Below are 18,056 nucleotides of genomic sequence, written 5' to 3' on the forward strand. Positions count from 1 at the left end.
AAGGGGGAGCTCTCACGCTCTATGAGGATAGCAGAGCCAACAGGAAGAAGAAAGATTTCCTCTTCTCTCCTGGCTCAGACATTAAGAGACTGTCACAACTCAGCCAACAAAAAGCCATGCTCTCTTTGTTTACTATAGCCCTCCCAACTTCCTTTTCCCCTCTATAAAATTCTCCTCTCCATTTTTGCTGGAGACTTGCATGTGGCTCACCATGGTTGTAGACCTCAAATTGCAATTCTTTGCTGATCCCAAATAAAACTATTTTTTGCTGGAGAAATAACTGGCAGTCTGTTTGTTTTAGGTCAACATTTTCTCTTGTTAATCTATCTCTTATTACAGGGGGGTCTCAGCCAGGTCTCAGAACCTAGAAGGATAGAGGGAAAATTCTTTTTCCTGTCCTATAGTCAGAATGTTTAGTTTATATCCGGAACTTGTCTTCAAAGCATGTTAGTAGCAATGCCATCCTGTTTCTTCTCTTTGAATGGGAAATATGTCATCAGGATTAGATGCGGACGTGTTGGTATTTACAGTAACTCTGGTGCACTTTAAACCCTAGCTCATGTCAAGTATTCCTTGAATAACGGGGAATCACGTGCTGATAGTCTAGACAGGGATTGTCTCAGAGGACGCTGTAAATCCAACTACTCTAGTTCTTTGGGTGAAGAGGGGGGGTAAAAAGGCAGGAATTCTGGGCACCTGGGTATGGAGGACTTGAGAGATGACTCTAAGAAAAGACAAGATGGCCATCATGTGCCCATACATCTCGAGCCCTTCTCAGCAGCTTAGTGTTATCTACTGAAGACCTAAATCAAGTAGTGACTCAAGGAATGTAGAGGCAGGAGGGAGACACTCCTAGGGCTCATGTGTGAAGTGGCAAGCTAAGAAAGAGATCCAATTTATGTCTGCTAATAACTCTTTTTCTGGGAAAAATCCCCAGTTCAAATTCTTCTAGGAACTTAAGTGAGGGGCAGTAGTTTCTCTTGAGTTAACAGGGTCTCCACTGCCATTAGCTCAAAATAATCCACATGCCAAAGTAGCATCTCTTGGGGAGGCCTCTTCTGAACCCCTAAGTTTTTTAACAGGTGGCAACATAGTACTGTGTACTGAAAATGTGCTAACAGGGTAAACCCTATGGATTCGCATCGTACACACACACGTAAGCGTAACCATGTGAAATGATAGATATGTATGTTAGCTTGACTATAGTGATTATCTCAGAATGTATATGTATACCAAATGAAGTTGTACATCTTAAATATAAATAATATATGTCTGCTATAATTCAAATGCTTTCAGTTCAGCCCTTTCTCACACACACACACACACACACACACACACACTTTCCTTCTTTATCAGTGAATGTCTTTATACATCTCTGTCCCCCAATTTGCTCCTAAATATTTAAAGGGAGAAGGAAGGGGTATGAGAATTGTCTTGAGAGGAATCATTCTCTCTGGAGCAAATGAGACAAATTTTTTTGTGTCATGGTCATTGATCTGACGAGCTTTAGTCTTGAGCCAGAGTTTATGAGGATATTAAAGTGTGTGCATGTTTATACACTAAAGAAGAATTAAAAGAGGATAGGAGGAAGAAAAAAAAAAATCTCACACACAAGACCATAGTCTTCTCAAATACCTGGAATTGAAGGTATCTTATTTCTTTTATTATAAGGAAAACTTGAAAAATCTTTCAGTCAGGAAGAGTCTTAATGATCTAGTACATTTTAATACTCTGACTTACTAGAGTGACTCAAAAGTTTGGGAAGAGGAAAAGAAAATCCCTTGTATCATTTCTTGATCTTATTAGATCCAAACACAGCAAGGTTGCCACATTATACAGATAGAGCTCTCATGTTGCCTGTGTCTATTTCCAAATTTGTAATGCTTCCCCCAACAGCTGACATTTGGGAATAACAGAAACCAGATATTTTCAAAACATTCCTTGTGATGAAGTGGAAAAAGCCCTGGATTAGTAACCGTGTAAACTAGACTTTTGTCTCAGTTTTTCTACTAACCTTTTGGTCTTAGCAAATCTCTTAACTTTGGGCTTTTGTATATTGCAACACTAGCAGCAGCATCCCAAGGGTGCTATGGTAATAGCATCCCAAGGGTGCTATGGTAACAGCATCCCAAGGGTGCTATGGTATTAGAATGAGATAACTTAGATGAAAGCACCTTGAAATTCTTGAAGTGCTAAATAATGACTAAATTCCAGAGGATAAGATTAGAGACAGCAAAGCTGACCAATATTATAGAAGGAAGCTTATTACAGAAAAGCTCAGATTCATTATAAGTTTATGTCTCATCTTTCTCTTTCATGCAATGTATTTAACAGAATTGGTTATATAATGAACAAAAAAAAAAAAAAAAAGGAAAGAAAGAAGCAGTGGAGACAGAGCCTGGGACAGCTCAAATGCATTACTCATTGTTATTTAAGGAGTAAATTAAAGGCCAGCAGCTGGGCCATAACCCCTGCTGGGTGGCATCTATCTATCAAAGTGCACAGGCACCTCTGGGTTACCTTCACAGGCAATGACAACACGTCTGGTGCTGGCCTTGGCCCGGTATCTGCAGTTGGGAGCCCTGGAACTTCCTGTCTCCCTGCAGTCTGTGACCTTCACTACACCCTCATGGCAGTTCATCTGGCCATTCTTGCACTGAATATTGGCGGTTCTGCAGATACTACGAATGCTCTGAAGGTCTTCATGAATGAAAGTGTTGAAGCGCTTGCACTGATGTGAAGTCATCTTCCGTCTTTGCATCACCAAGTTGCAGTAGCCATCATTGCCTCCTGTCACATCAGGGTCCACGTGTTGCCGCAGGAATCGTTGGTACATGCGATCCTGGCCATAGGAGGGCTGTACCAGCCCCAGCCCCAGCAGGGTCAGCAGCAAGAGCAGAAGTAATGCATGGGTCCTCTGGAGAGCCATCACTACCTTGGAGATGCCTAGAGAGAAACCAAGGGGCAGGCAAAATCATCCCTGATTAAACAGGAAGTGAGCAACCCAAAGCAGCAAGGACAATTTTTGGAGCGTCAGACAGGTCCATTTCTACACAATGCAGTCCAAGGGTTAGCCTCAGCTGAACACCTAGTTTGATATATATGGTTACTACTGTCCTTTGTTTCAAAGAGGCTGCTTCATGATGGTGGATCACACTGTGTGAGTGATTAAACGGCTGACGAGGGACCTGCACTTTTTTCCACCTACAGCCTATCCTTAACAATAATGATTAGGATCAAACATAACTATCATTCTTTTAAATGCCAGCTTCTAAGTTCACAACCACCTTTTGCCTGTGCACAGAAAGATACGAAGCTCTATGCCATATTCCTGTGTCTGCTGCCGCAGATATGCGATATGGAGTTGGGAAGTGAGGGAAGTGAAGGAGTTGTGGGAAGCAGGATGGCAGGAAGAAATGATGTTCGATTTACCCCTCAACCCCAGGACCACTGGATACAACTTCTGAAGATACACTTGGCACTTGGGTAAGAGATTCATCACAACAATGTACTTTGGGTTGCTTTTCCCAAATCCAATTTTGCACAGTTCTGTCTACTTTCTCTCATCCTGCTTCTTTGTGACCAACAACATGGTTTAGCAAGATGACTAGCTACAGAGTAGATTAAACTATTCATACAAGAGGAAACCCATGACCTCAGCCACAGTAACCAACTGATTTAACAAGGCATGGAAAAATATTATGAACAGAAGTCCAATGTAGACATCAATGGGTGCATCTCAAGGTTCTACCTACAACAGAAAATGAAATGATCCCCAAATCCTCCCAACACATACTTTTTATTTAGAGCTTGCCCCAGAGGCTTTCTCCACCACACACGTCAAATCTCAGTAAGGACTTCTTTTGATACTGTGATCCCAAAGACCTAGTTCTGCCACACTAACTGTGTGACCTTGGAGAAATTACTTAACCTTTCTCAGTATATTTCCTCACAAGTAGAATAAGCATAATAATAATACCTGCTTCTTAGGAATGTTGTGAAGAATAAATGATAAAATCAATGTAAAGTGCTTATCACAATGCCTAGCCTATGGTTAAGTGTTCAGTAAATGTCAGCAATGGCCATTTTTACAATTTCCATTTTTCTTGGTTTCCTTTGTTCCCTCAATCTGATATAATAACAACTAAACTGAATTGCACATATTATTGACACCCTCCCTCTTAGTTTGTAGAGAACCTGTATTCCCAAGAGATTAGAAGGTTGTTTTTAAGCCAAAATATCTCAGCTATTAGAATTTATGCTATGTCCCTAGACAGATGTTTCCTCTCCAAAGTGCATGGAATTTTCTTTCTTTCATGTCACCATTCTTCAAAGGACTTGACATTTGGGGGTTCTTCTTCTCTCTTCCTTGCAAAGTCAACAAAACATAGTGGATTAGGATTTCAATTCTTCAAATGGTTGACCTGAGATAAAATGACTTGCCTGTGACTAAACATTTCATTCTAAACAACCTTTGGTTGTGAGAGAACAAGAGATCAAGAGCAAAAACTACTAGGGTTGGCTACTCAGCTGCTAGCTCCATCAGCAGGTCAGGAAGAACCCTATCCCATTGCCACATGATTTCCTGGGAAAGTGTCATGTGTCCTAACACCAGGGCAGGGTATGCAATAATAATGCTCTAAGTAGATGTTTGGAGATGTGAGTTTTCACAACTATGATGTGATCAATGTAATAATGGTCCATGCCTTTGACTTTCCCCATCAAGACCGTGAGTGGGCAAGAGTCTGTTTGGAAGCCCCATTACCTAATATTAGGGAGATAGTCCTGGTTGGAGAACCAGAAAAAAAAATCCAAATAGTCTACCAAACACTGGAAATTTCTCACTTCCTAAGGGTTTTTTGACTTTATAGTAAGATAAATTTTCTTTCTTTTTTTTTTTTTTAACACTATACATTTCCAGAACTTTTTTTTTTTTTCTGTGTTGAGTCTTCGTTGCTGCACGCGGGCTTTCTCTAGTTGTGGTGAGTGGGGGGCTACTCTTCGTTGCGGTGTGTGGGCTTCTTATTGCAGTGGCTTCTCTTGTTGCGGAGCACAGGCTCTAGGTGCACAGGCTTCAGTAGTTGCAGCACGCAGGCTCAGTAGTTGCACCTCGTGGGCTCTAGAGCTCAGGCTCAGTAGTTGTGGCACACGGGCTTCCTTGCTTCGAGGAATGCGGGATCTTCCCAGACCAGGGATTGAATCCGTGTCCCGTGAATTGGCAGGCGCAGTCTTAACCACTGTGCCACCAGGGAAGTCCCAAGACAAATTTTCTAATAAAAGAGGTTTGGAAAACCCTTCTCCCTACTTCAGAAAGAAATGACAATGTTTTCAATTTTGAAATAGATGAATTCAAGGCAGATATATTCATGTGTTGAGTGTGTACCCATAACCTACTTTTTCATCCTTTCCTCCATAAATTGAGTACTTTCAGTGAGGGTGGGCTCTCTGTGGCACCAGGACACTGGCCTATAACCCAGGTATTGAGGAACCAGGGCTTTTGGTCCATTTCAGGGCATGTAGGCAGCAGGGGAGGCCACCATGGGGAATACTGTGACCACTATAGTCATTCATAAGATGGCAAAACTAGTGATGCATAACTGTAATTTATTAACTACTTTCTAAATAAAATATCCAGGCATCTGTTGATGAAATTAGGTAACAGGAAGTTAACCACTGAACCTGTGGATTAATTAGCATATTTTACAGAAACTGTTAACCTAAGTTTGTGTTTACTTGAAAACATATCAAGTTGAAGAAGAATAAAGGATAATCTTGGAATCTTTCTATGACCTCCCCAAGACCTCAGAGTTGCCAGACGTCAGTTGATAAAGTAAAAGATTAAAGAGAAAATAATGTAGTAATCAATTTTTTGATCTTTATATAAAATAACCATGAGAATATCCTGGCAGTGTTCCATTCAAAGCAATATCAAATTACTTCCTGCTTAAGGTAAGAGTGGCTACCCTGAATGGATTTTGGTATTCATGCAGGATTACAAATGTATGTGTGTGTGTGTGTGTGTGTGTGTGTGTGTGTGTGTGTGTGTGTGTGTGAAAGAGAGAGAGAGTGTAATTAATCTGTTGGTATTTAGTCCTAAACTCTTCTTCCTAAGGCTTAACATTTGTAAAAGTAATACTGGCTTATTAAAGGTGACAGCAAAACAATTTGCTTCTCCTAAAACTTCTGCTTAGTGGCCTTGAGCCCTGGAATTTTCCCAGCAATCTCTGTAAGATGAATTTAACATCCTTACCTTCACAGAAAGGTAAAGTCCACCTCCTTAATGCCTGATAAGGAACTGACTGATAAGGAAAAAGGCATTTCTATCCCATCCAACCCTCTCGGGGGACAGCTGAATAGAGAAAATGGGGAAAGATCAGTAGACCAAGAATCAGTGAGAAGACTTTGATTCTTACTGATTTCAGAGACGTTTTTATTTATTAAGCATATTGTAAAACAGAAAACAAAAGATCAGCAGCTCATTTTCTGGATTCCTAGCAATGAATGTTGCTACAGTATGAGGGGGAAATGCAAGGAAAGAAGGGCAGAGCCAGCTCTAGGCTACTGCCTTGGAGTGATAAAGGACTCATCAAAGTGGGTGGGCAAGCCATTTCCACAGCCAATAACAATGACTCTGTACCCTCTTGTGGCTGTGTACTTGCATGGAGGCCGGGGGGACCCTCCTTTATGCTTGCAAGTGGTGACCTGGAAGCGAGACTTGCTTATTCTGAGATTGCCTCTGTAAGGTTTTCCATTCCTATCTTCACAGATGGCCTTGATGTCATTCTTGTTGCCGTGAATAAAGGTGTTGACGACTTTGCAGGGATTGACCAGCTTTCGGCTCTTCATTATGCTTTCACAGTATCTGTCATCCCGGCCCTTTGGTTTGGGATCAGAGTGCTGGGATAGGAAGTGGCTGTATCTGTGGTCATCCAGACCCAGGGTCAGTGGGGTCAGACCCAGACCCAGCATGAAGACGAAAAACAGGGGGCTCAGGACCATCACCATCTCTTCCAACAAAGGCTCCTGACAAGAACAAAAGGAGATGCAGTAGGGGTACAGAAGCATTGCCAAATTAGGCTAAAAGGACAGGGACCTTTCCCTCTGACAGGGAGTCATGAATCAGGTATCCTCCATCACCTAAGCATATCTTTTTCTTTTCCTTTCCTCATTAGTCTCATATGTCTTGTCAATCGATTCCTTTGGAAAGTCTATTTAAAAGTTTCCTGGACACACCTTCCAGCCCCAACCTCTCTTTCCTATCCCTGAAAATTTACGTTTCTATCAGTTGTAACATTACAAAATCCATTCACACTCTTTAATTCATATTAACCAATTTAATAACAAACACTACATAAGCCCCTACTGGGTACCAGTCACCGTGCTAGGTCCTGGAACACAAAGACCATTAAGACACACCAAGTCTTGGACTCCCCAGGTGGCGCAGTGGTTAAGAATCCACCTGCCAGCACAGGGAACACGGGTTAGATCCCACATGCCACGGAGCAACTAAGCCCGTACGCCACAACTACTGAGCCTGTGCTCTAGAGCCCGTGAGCCACAACTACTGAGCCCACGTGCCACACCTACTGAAGCCTGTGTGCCTAGAGCCCGTGCTCCACAACAAGAGAAGCCACCGCCATGAGAAGCCCGTGTACCACAACGAAGAGTAGCCTCCACTCGCCGCAACTAGAGAAAAGCCTGTGCGCAGCAACAAAGACCCAACGCAGACAAAAATAAATAAATAAATAAATTTATTTATTTATTTAAAAAATAATAATTGGTATAGTGTCATGGATTTTAAATTAATTATTAATTTTTATATTGTGCTTTTCTTGTGTGTAAGTCAATAAACATATTTTCATATTAAATATTTTTGTAGCCCTTAAAGAGGCCACAGGTTGTAGCACTGAGCCTGTAGTGCTGCTAACCAGCCCTGGGAGTACAACTGTGACTCTAGAAACACAAGAGGATCGGGGTTCTGCTGGTTACATGTGAAGGCATGTGATAGGGTGAGCGAAATGACCTCTCTTTCTTCCGTTTTTTTTTTTTTTTTTTTTAGTGAAGCAAGTAAAGTGTTTATTAGGAGGAAAAAGAGTACAGTACATGTGGATAGACACATGGAAGGGCTCAGAGAGAGAGAGAGTCATGCCCTCGTGGTAGTTTGAATCACTTTTATGGGGCATTTCTCTACCTTGTCTGTTTTATCATAACTGTAGACAAATTTGGTATACTGCCAAAGAATTACCAAATTATACACTAAGAAATTCTTTGGTCATTCCTCAATTCTGAAATAAAGAAATAGTCACTGAAAAGGTTTCCATTAAGCACATAAGAGTATGATCTGTAATAGCAGCAGCAAAAGTGTGTTCTTGGGAGGTTAGCAAGAAAGTGGTACATGATTGGAAGAGTCACAAATAAAAGAATAACAAGTAGTCCTATATGGCCGCTGCTCCAACACAGCTGCTGGGCTGCCATGCTGCCCATGCGCCAAGCTCTTTACATTTACATTGTGCTTTTCAGTCTCCTGGGTGTGTTTTCTCTTTCTAGTTTTTTGGAAGACAAAGTTTTCTTGAATTGTAATCAGTTAAGTCTCTTGGTCTGCGATGGACAAATATTGCCTTCTAATGTCACAGGCAATTGTAGAATGGCAGGCTGTCAAAGTTGGAAGGGTCCTTAAAGGTCACATAGGGAGCAGAGGCCGGAATCCCAGAGTCCAAAAATCTGGGAGTAGAACCTGAGCTGGTAGTACCCAAAAGAGTCATTAGGTGGCAGTGGTGGATAGGAACGCTGTCTCCCACGCTGTAGAGAAAACAGTGGGTCCTTGTAGGAGGTGCCAGTATTGTACAGGGGATATTGCTGTTCACCGAAGCGGGTGTGAGCTGGCAGGTCTGTCTACAGTTTCTGTCCAACCACTCTACGCTTTAGATATTAAGCCCAAGGACAGCTCACCAGTGTCAAAGCAAAAGTCGCAAAGCTCAGGATATGCCCACAAAATAAAGATTTACCTCTTGTCAGGTTTCATGGGTGCCATTCCCAAACCATTATTCATGGGATCTTGAGCGAACAATTACCTGTTTACTTCTCAGTGTTTCCTACTCGTGCATAATCTACAGGAGGGCAGGACTCATTATTCGCCTTGTATCATACTGCCTGCCTCACAGTAGACCCTCAATAATAATTTTTTTAAATGACTGACTTCATTTTCTTCTCCAGGCCTAAATTTGTTCATCTGTAAAATGAGAGCTGCTAGCTCTAAAAGTTTGAAATTCCCTGGTTCTCATTAAGCATAAGAGAGCCTTTCTAGTTTCACTAGCAGAAGTCCAGTGACCATGGAATTGTAAAGATAAGTTTGTATAAGTTTAGTTGGCGGCACAAGGCACCAGCTGGAAGAAAGAGATGATAGGATGGTCTGCAGCCCAATCTCACTGGGCATCATCCCTGAAGGCTCGGTGTGTAAGTCCAGCCCATACCGCTTCTAGTTAAGGCACTGGGCTGACCCTACCTCAGGGCTTGTCACCCTAAAAAGCCACTTGTTTGTTGGGAGGTTGAAGGTCCTCATGTCCCAATCTGCGGAGGTAAAGGAATATCTTTGTTTCTGACTTACAAAATTTACACGTTCGTTCTATAACAACTCAGCTAAAGTTTGCTCAGGCTTATTGTAATCTTGACTCCCTGAGACATCCAGAAACCAAATCCCAGCAAATACACACCACTGGTGATAGTGGCCACCACTATATAACATCTGCTCCCCCCACTCACACCTTCCACAAGCATATATGCAATTCTAAATTTCCCAAAAAGAGAGGTAAAAGGGAATTGGAAGAAAACAAATAAGAGATTATTTGTGGTACAGAAGTGAGTCTGCCTAGGCCAACGGTGCAGAGCCTCACATTTGGTCAAGGGTGGTCAGACTCATTTACACATATCCTTCTAGACCTAAGCACATAAGTGTCAGTGGAATTTGTTCCAAATGTTCTTTAGACTAACTTTATCCTCTCTCTCAAACCAATCCCTTGGTCTTTATAAAAATTAACATTCTCTTCCTCTCCCCACAGGCAGTATTTTGTATTCAAGGGATCCACCAAACTTTATGCACCAGGGAATTACCTTGGCCTTTAATGACGAGTAACTATGGTCAGTGTACCTTCTTTTGATCTTGGGATGTGTCCCACTTTGCTTTCACAGAGCACCCAAAACTTTCTTTCTTTTTTTTGATCCCACTGCACGGCCTGTGGGATCTTAGTTCCCTGACCAGGGATTGAACCCACGCCCTCCGCAGTAAAAGCACAGAGTCCTAACCACTGGACCACTAGGGAATTCCCCCAAAACTTTCTTAAGGAAAGAAATTATCAGGGAAGGTTATAAGAAAACAGAGCTGGGACTTCACTGGTGGTCCAGTGGCTGACTCCGTGCTCCCAGAGCAGGGGACCTAGGTTCCATCCCTGGTCAGGGAACTAGATTAGATCCCACATGCCAACTAAGTTCGAAGGCCGCAACTGAAAGATCCTACATGCTGCAACGAAGATCGAAGATCTCATGTGCCGTAACTAAGACCCGGCGCAGCCAAATAAATAAATATCGAAAAAGAAAAGAAAACAGAGCTTAAAATGTACTTTCTGTTTCTTTTCTTGTTAAGCCACATACAATGCCTATATGGGGGGGGGGGTTCCGAATGCCCTTCAGCAAACAGCTTTACCAAATCTTTGGGGAGTTTATCACAATTTAGGAGTCTCTCCTAAACCTCCGCTTGCTCCTAGTCGCACTAATTTCCCTTTATCTACATATAGGACAGTGGTCCCCAACCTTTTTGGCACCAGGGACCGGTTTTGAGGAAGACAATTTTTCCACGGACGGGGCGGGGCGATGGTTCAGGCAGTAATGAGGGCGGTGGGGAGCGGCAGACGGAGCTTTGCGCGCCCGCCGCTCACCTCCTGCTGTGCGGCCCGGTTCCTAGCAGGCCGCAGACCGCTACCCGCCCACAGACCAGGGGCTGGGGACCCCTGATATAGGATATCCCCCAAAGAAATCTGTTTTCATTTTAAACTTTGGAATCTAATTCATTTTCTTCTTAATTCATGAGCTTGGGCCCAGAGGCTTTAAAAGGGGGGAAATAGTTTCACTGAAATGGATGGACAGCTAAAAATAGTATATAAACAAACAAACAAGTAAATAAATAAAACAACAGATTACCCAGATGGAAGAATCTTACAAAAACCTGGAAGTTTCCCTCCAACTGAAGAGCGGTTCCAGCTGTTTGTTCCTGGAGATGGGTTCCAGCTGTGTGAACCTGGAGGCCCCTGTTGGTTCTGATTATATAATGATCAGATGACCAGGGTGGGGAGACTAGATCTAAAAATCCCCAGTTCTGCAGAGACAGGCAAACCAAGGACACTGCTCTTGGACAAACAATGAGAGTCATTCACCTCTTCCCTGGGCATGACCGGGCCAAATATTAATCCACCTGAATAGATTAGAGACGTGTTCCAGAGGCAAAGTTTGATAAACATGGCCTCTTGTCCCAAAGTTGCTTTTCCTGACATCGTGGTTCTTACTTTTGCCCAGGACAGGACCGAGGTTTCATTGTTCCCATGCAATGATCTGGATCCAGAAGATGTCGCTTCTTGGGCCAGCTCTAAGAACTGCCTCAGAAGAAGCCTGCAGAGTAAGATGGGGTCTCTCAGCAGGATGTTGCTCCACTGTGCTTTCTGTTTACCCACATAATTTGGTTTCATGAAAGGGTGCTAAGTAGGTTTCACAGAACCAGGAAAGCACTTCCAGAGAAGGTTTTGTGGCAGCTGTTAGCACCCTGCCTTTGACCTCAGCCTCCCAGCTACTAACCCTTACTAACCCTCGGAAATATCCTTATCATATGTCCTGGGCTTCTCTTTCCTTTCTTCTTTACCTGTCCACAAATGACTAACTGTGAGCACTCAATCTTCTGTTCCTTGTAACACAGTTGTAAAATTGATTATCTCCACCATCAACGCAACACTGACATTGCATCCACTCGCAAAGTGGATTCGTTGCCTGCATAGAAAGTGGACTGAAGGTCACCAGGATCACTTAAAGATCCTATGGTTTCAAATATCAGGTAGCAGCAGGAGGCCAACTATTTCACAAGCCCTCAGCACCCACCTTCACTGATGTTGGATCTAGGACACTGTTATCTTCTTAAAAATCCTTAACCTTCTATTGTCATCCAGCCACCTCCAAGTTTTCAGTCTCCTTGTATTTTAGGTGTCAACTGAAGACAGGCTGCCTACCAGTAAAACAAATGCACTTGAAATCATCATAATAATTATAATAATCAGTGTTACCTTTCACTCTATGAAGCGCTCATATACATGACTACATTTAACCGTCACCAAGACTGTGTGAGGTGGGTATTATGTAAGCCAGTTTTTCTTATGAGGAAACTCTGAAATCAAACAGCAGGGGCCCTTGACTGAAACAACCCTTTCTTTTTCTTTTGCTAATAACTTTCTTGCCTCATCCAGCTTCTGAGTGTAAAAGCCTTCCATTGGGGGGATGCCCTGGTGGCGCAGTGGTTGAGAATCTGCAATGCAGGGGACACGGGTTCGAGCCCTGGTCTGGAACGAGCTCTGGTCTGGGAAGATCCCACATGCCGCGGAGCGACTAGGCAACTAGGCCCGTGAGCCACAACTACTGAGCCTGCGCGTCTGGAGCGTGTGCTCCGCAACAAGAGAGGCTGCGACAGTGAGAGGCCCGCGCACCGCAATGAAGAGTGGCCCCCGCTTGCCGCAACTACAGAAAGCCCTCGCACAGAAACGAAGACCCAACACAGCCAAAAATAAATAAACGAGTTCCTTTATTAAAAAAAAAAAAAAGCCTTCCATTGAAGAGCTCCTCGGAGCACCTCTTATCTACTAGATGAGATGCTGCCCCATTCGTGAATCGTTCAAAAAAGTCAATTAAGGTCTTCAAATTTACTCGGTTGAATTTTGGTTTTTAACAGAGCAAAGAGCAGTTGCGGGATGTGGGGCTCTACGGGCTCTAACGACGTGCCCAAACACTCACTTTCCTTTTATGGGCAAACACACTGCTTGAGAGGGGCACCTACTGTAAATTAATCACACATCACCTTTTAAACACAAACCGAAGAACTGAGTTTTAAAAAGTTATCAACCGTTACAAACCACACAGCTGGGTTTTGCTTTGTGATTCAATCTGAAGATCTTTTTCTTTTAGTAGTGAGTTCAGATTTATTAATACAAATAATACCATTTAAAAACAAGTTATCAGGACTTCCCTGACAGTCCAGTGGTTAAGACTCCTCTTTCCAATGCAGGGGGCGAGGGTTCCATCCCTGGTTGGGGAAATAAGATTTTACAATGATGCTTCATGAGGCCAAAAAAAAAAAAAAAAAAAAAAAGAGTTATCAACAAGTTATCACTTGTTGCAGAGAAGGCTGCCAGACCCATTGCTGACACGCTGATTGCCTCAGCAGTCCTGGACCAGGAAGCAGCCAACTCCCACAGTCTGTCGGGATCAAGATGACTTGATCAACGTAACCCCACCCTAGTCTGATAAATCACCTAAAAGCAGAGATTAGATACTCCACTCCAAAATCGTGCACATACAGTCCCATGGCCTGAAACACCAGTGCAAGCACCAGCTCACACAAACAGATCAGCCTCTGATTTTAGAGTTATGCAGTAGTGCTGGGGGGCAGCCTTCAGCCTCTGAACACAGCCGAGTCCTTTCTCTTCCTCTGGGGTTTCACCCGACAACCTTTGGAGATTTCACAACCTGTCCATAGAGCTGACAATGCCAAAAGCCAGCTGGTGAATGGTGAATGATTGCTTTCATTCTAATTGTTTTTCTTTTCACCTTGGCACAATGAGGTTATGATGAAACAGAATATAAGATTTTGAAAAAAATTAAAAAAGAAAGTTTTACTATTTCATTAAAATGCATCTAAGTGCTTACTCAAAATACTTATAATGAGGAACTACAGTCAACCCTCCACATCCACAGGTTCCCCATCCTTGGATTCAACCAACTATGGATCAGAAATATTTGAAAAAAATTCTAGAAACTTCCAAAAAGTAAAATTTTTAAGTTGCTGTGCCCCAGCAACTAGTTACATAGCATTTACATTGTATTAGGTATTATAAGTAATCTAAAGATGATTTAAAGTATAGGGAGGATGTGCACAGATTATATACAAATACTATGCCATTTTATCTAAGGGACTTGAGCATCGGATTTTGGTACCCTTGGCGAGTCCTGGAATTAATCCCCCTTGGATACTGAGGGACTACCTATAATCTATGATTAATGAATGTTATATCTTTTTGTCAGTAACTTTAATAGATGTGAAACAATTGCCAATTGAAAAAAATGCTCATATGTTCTGACAGCTTGAACTTAAAGCCATCCCCCGTTTCTTGAAATGTTTTTCTCTCTCTCCTTAAAGCCAATAGCTTTCCTGCACATGGACACAGGAAGCATGGGTTCTCCTTCTAAGGCCTTAGTGCTGGTGTACTTTTCCCTTTATGCAGAGTACATATGTTTAATTCTGTCCTTTAGGCTAATTATAAAAGTAGATGATGGAGGGAAGGGATTAATCTCTAAATTCCTTCATAACTCAAATTTTTTTAGGTCTATAAGCATGAAACTTATTTAGTAACAGAAGTAATGGTTAAAAGAGGATGAAGCCCACATGGAAATAAAGGTCACACCTCTACCTCCAGGAAGTAAGGGACACTATTGATTGAGGGAGGATGGGGACAAAGTCCCGCTGACCCACCTATATTTCCAAACAAAGACAAACATTAAACATTCCATTTTCAACAAACTCTTGTTCTGTGCCCATTCACTCTCTCCCAGGTATTTCAATGTGTTCAGAGAATAGCTGTTTACAGAGATTGTTCTTTGCTCAAATAAAGATTAAATAAAAACTAAAGAGGGGTTTCACTGGCCTGCTGTGGTCCACTTTCTTGGCCATCTACTTTAATTTATGAATCACACTGGCAAATGCTTACAACAGTAACTCGGCAAACCCCTTAGTTTTGACTGCTTATAAGCTCACATCTGCTCTTTCAACAATAGCCAGAGCCATTCCTCTTTTCCTAGAATGATTTTCCCCAGCCTCTCTGCCAAACTATAGTTCTTCTCTATATTACTGGAGTACCTTCTTTCATAAAAGAGTCATGTTACCAACATCCTACAGTCGGAGTTAGAAGAGGGACCTCAGAGACTATCTATCAACCCCTCATTTTACAGGTGAGGAACCAGGAACGAAAAAAGAATATGTGTCGCCCAGTGAATATATGCAGTTCCAGGGACTAGACGTTTCCCACTGCACCACACAGCGTTCATAATCCACGCTAGTGATTTCTAGGAAATCAAAGATAATTTTAAAGGTGCCAATGAAAAGTTGCTGTTTAAGAGAAAACTACTTTGGTTATTTCCATATATTCCCAAAATATTTTACTCCCCCATTATCTGTTAAAAAGTTGCTTGAAATAAAGTGTCTTATCCTTCTGCACTAACTAGTTAGTAGCTGTGTAGTTAAGTGGCTCTTTGAATACCTCTGGCTGCTTCTGGGAAGTTAGCCATGTGCTATTCAGATAATTATGTCACTTGGGTCTCTAGTGATTACATTTATGACTTGATTGTGAGGTTCCCAATGACACAGGAAAGGTCTTGGCTCTGTTGGGGAAGAGGACATTTTCTTCCACCCTTCCAGGTTCTTCTGGCTGGTCTAAGAATCAAATTGACATGAGACAGATTGACAGGAGAAAATCAAACAGATGTTTAAAATCATGGACACATTAGAGAGACCCAGGAAAACTGAGTAACTCGCCAAAATGGCAGAAGCTCTCTCTTTAAATACCATCCTCCCCTCAAGGCAAAAAAGGATGTTGACGGTGGGGAGAGTCAGTTATGTTAGGGTACCAGGAAAAGCGCAGTAAACAAAATTAGGGTTGTGATGCAAACTTAAGTCTTGGCTTTCTCCAGCAGGCAAGAGTTTGCAGATATTTGGTCATCCTCTTCTTCCAGGGACAGCGAGGGAGACACTCTTACAAATGGAGATTTCCCTTATAAATGTAAATGTTTCTTATTACAAAAAGTTAACTCCTACTAGGCTTTCAGGATTTTCCCCTTGCCTGCTGTTTCTTAGGAAATAACCAGGTTAAAATAATATGCTACAGAGACGTTTTGGGGTGGCAAATTCTGCTCCCCTACAGCTCACTTGAGATTTCCCCAGGCCCCAGAATGCTGCTGAAACTGTTTTTACCATCCTGCCTAAATAAGCCCTGTGTTGTTACCATTTGATGTGCTGTCACAGAGTAAGAAAGCTGAGGATCCCAAGGTTCCACTACGAAAGCTTAGAGAAGAGGTTGTTGGCAATGTCTCAAAGAACTTCTCAACTCTGGCTGAAGGTGGGTTAAGGGTGAGGAGACAGAGGAGTAAACGGAAAACGAAAACACGAGTTCCCACATGTCAGTTATGGTTGCAAAAACTGGACAAGACCCGTTTCATAAATCTGGCGATCATCCTGGGTACCAAGCAAAAGAATCCTTAGTTTTGAGGAAGTGTAGGCCTCCCCGGATTTCCTTCGGTTCACCAATTCTGGGGTCCCCCTTAGAGCCTATGTTCCAGGCAACAGGCATTTCACGCTGGCATCTCCACTCAGCTGCGGAAAATAAGCATCGGAGTAGGAACGGGGAATCTCTAACTCTACAAGAACTGGACTTTTACCTTCCTTCCCATTCCTCAGCTCCTCCTGTCCGGTGCCGCAAACGCCTCCCCACCGAGCCCCACACTGCCTCTGCTAAGAGGCGACTCCCCCGACCCAAACGCCCCTGATGAAACTACTAAAAAGGAGGGGGGGTGGGGAGATGGAGGAAGAGGAGCTGGAGGAGGAGGAGTGTGAACCCACCTCGGCCTCAGAACAAGTCTGCAGAAACAGGTAGAACGGTGGAAAGAGAAGTGTTTGCTTCTCACCCGCTTCTTCCTCCCTGTAAGGACGATGCGGAGCCGGTAGAAACGCAAAGACACAAAGAGGAGAGGAACGTCGGGGTGCGAGCCTTTTTGTAGTTGAGGCCCCGCCCGGTTTCTCCGAGAAGGCGCTTTCCTCCAGGACCCGCCTCCGACGCAGGCATCAGAGCAGCCCCCGCCCCAGGCGGAGGGGGTGGGTCCCCACCTGGGCTGGGAGCGAGCCTGGAGATCCGAGCCCGACGCTCAGGGACCGTGAGGACACGGCCTGCGGGGGCTGCAGACGGCGGGACCCTGGCCCCTGCTCCCGGGAGCGAGGTTGCCCCTCCCAGGCGTCCGCTGGCGAGAGTCCAAGAAGCCAGGCAGTTTGGCTCCGCACAATCTTTTTGTAGAACAGTTCGGAACGCCGGAAAGTTTGTACAGAACTGAGCTTTTTTCAGCGGTTAGCAAAGGTAGAGGGAAAAAAGTTTCAACCGCTTGGGCTCGTCCGGGATTTGAACCCGGGACCTCTCGCACCCAAAGCGAGAATCATACCCCTAGACCAACGAGCCACAGTGACTAATATCTATGTACTTCTTCTTTGAATCTTACTTCTCCGTCAGCAATTGGCTGCCAGGCTGCTCTGGAGTTTTATCTTCTGTTGCGACATTTACCTTTCGCTTTGCATAGCTCTTCCGTCTTCAAGAAGTCTCACGTCTGACTCCAGCCTCGCTAATTCTCCTCGATCCTTGTCCTGGACGCCTCCAGACGCCGGATGGGGTGAGAAGAGGCAACTTTTCAGACGTCAGGCCACCTGTCTGTGCTCCCGCAAGCCCCGCCGGGAGGAGTCTAGCCTTGAGCTCCAGCCTGGAGGGAGCCTGGAGGGAGCCTGGAGAGAACCGAGTTGGAGCCTGAGGGCCCGAGCTGGGGTCGATTGCAACACTGTAGGGTCCTGAGCCCCAGGACAGACGCACAGGATGTGTATCTGCCGGGCTGCTACTGCTTCGCGCGAGTTAAAAATCCTAGAGGCAGGACTGATGGGCATCAACATACGGGGAGCCAGTATTTTGATCTGTTGGAGGTGAACCAGTCTGGGGCGTGTTCGTAAA

General features: G+C 43.7%; 2 protein-coding genes across 5 annotated transcripts; both read right to left on the reverse strand.

The window, feature by feature from the left end:
* Window positions 1–1,622: 1,622 nt before the first annotated feature.
* Window positions 1,623–17,064, reverse strand: RNASE4 (ribonuclease A family member 4). Of its 3 annotated transcripts, none has more exons than XM_082452540.1 (2): window positions 16,978–17,064; window positions 1,623–2,946 (listed from the first exon to the last, which is right to left on the reverse strand). In XM_082452540.1, the coding sequence occupies exon 2, from the start codon at window positions 2,927–2,929 to the stop codon at window positions 2,486–2,488; it is 444 nt and encodes a 147-aa protein (XP_082308666.1). In that variant the 5' UTR covers window positions 2,930–2,946; window positions 16,978–17,064; the 3' UTR covers window positions 1,623–2,485. The 3 variants fall into 3 exon arrangements, with proteins under 3 accessions (XP_082308666.1, XP_082308665.1, XP_082308664.1); XM_082452539.1 differs by having other exon boundaries at window positions 16,913–17,051; XM_082452538.1 differs by lacking the exon at window positions 16,978–17,064 and adding an exon at window positions 11,191–11,300.
* On the reverse strand, window positions 6,414–17,066 carry ANG (angiogenin). 2 transcript variants are annotated; one of them, XM_082452566.1, is made up of 2 exons: window positions 16,978–17,066; window positions 6,414–7,023 (listed from the first exon to the last, which is right to left on the reverse strand). In XM_082452566.1, the coding sequence occupies exon 2, from the start codon at window positions 7,003–7,005 to the stop codon at window positions 6,559–6,561; it is 447 nt and encodes a 148-aa protein (XP_082308692.1). In that variant the 5' UTR covers window positions 7,006–7,023; window positions 16,978–17,066; the 3' UTR covers window positions 6,414–6,558. The 2 variants fall into 2 exon arrangements, with proteins under 2 accessions (XP_082308692.1, XP_082308691.1); XM_082452565.1 differs by having other exon boundaries at window positions 16,913–17,045.
* Window positions 17,067–18,056: the final 990 nt, after the last annotated feature.

This window comes from Balaenoptera physalus (genome assembly GCF_965194825.1).
Source record: "Balaenoptera physalus genome assembly, chromosome: 2".
Taxonomy (NCBI): Eukaryota; Metazoa; Chordata; class Mammalia; order Artiodactyla; family Balaenopteridae; genus Balaenoptera; species Balaenoptera physalus.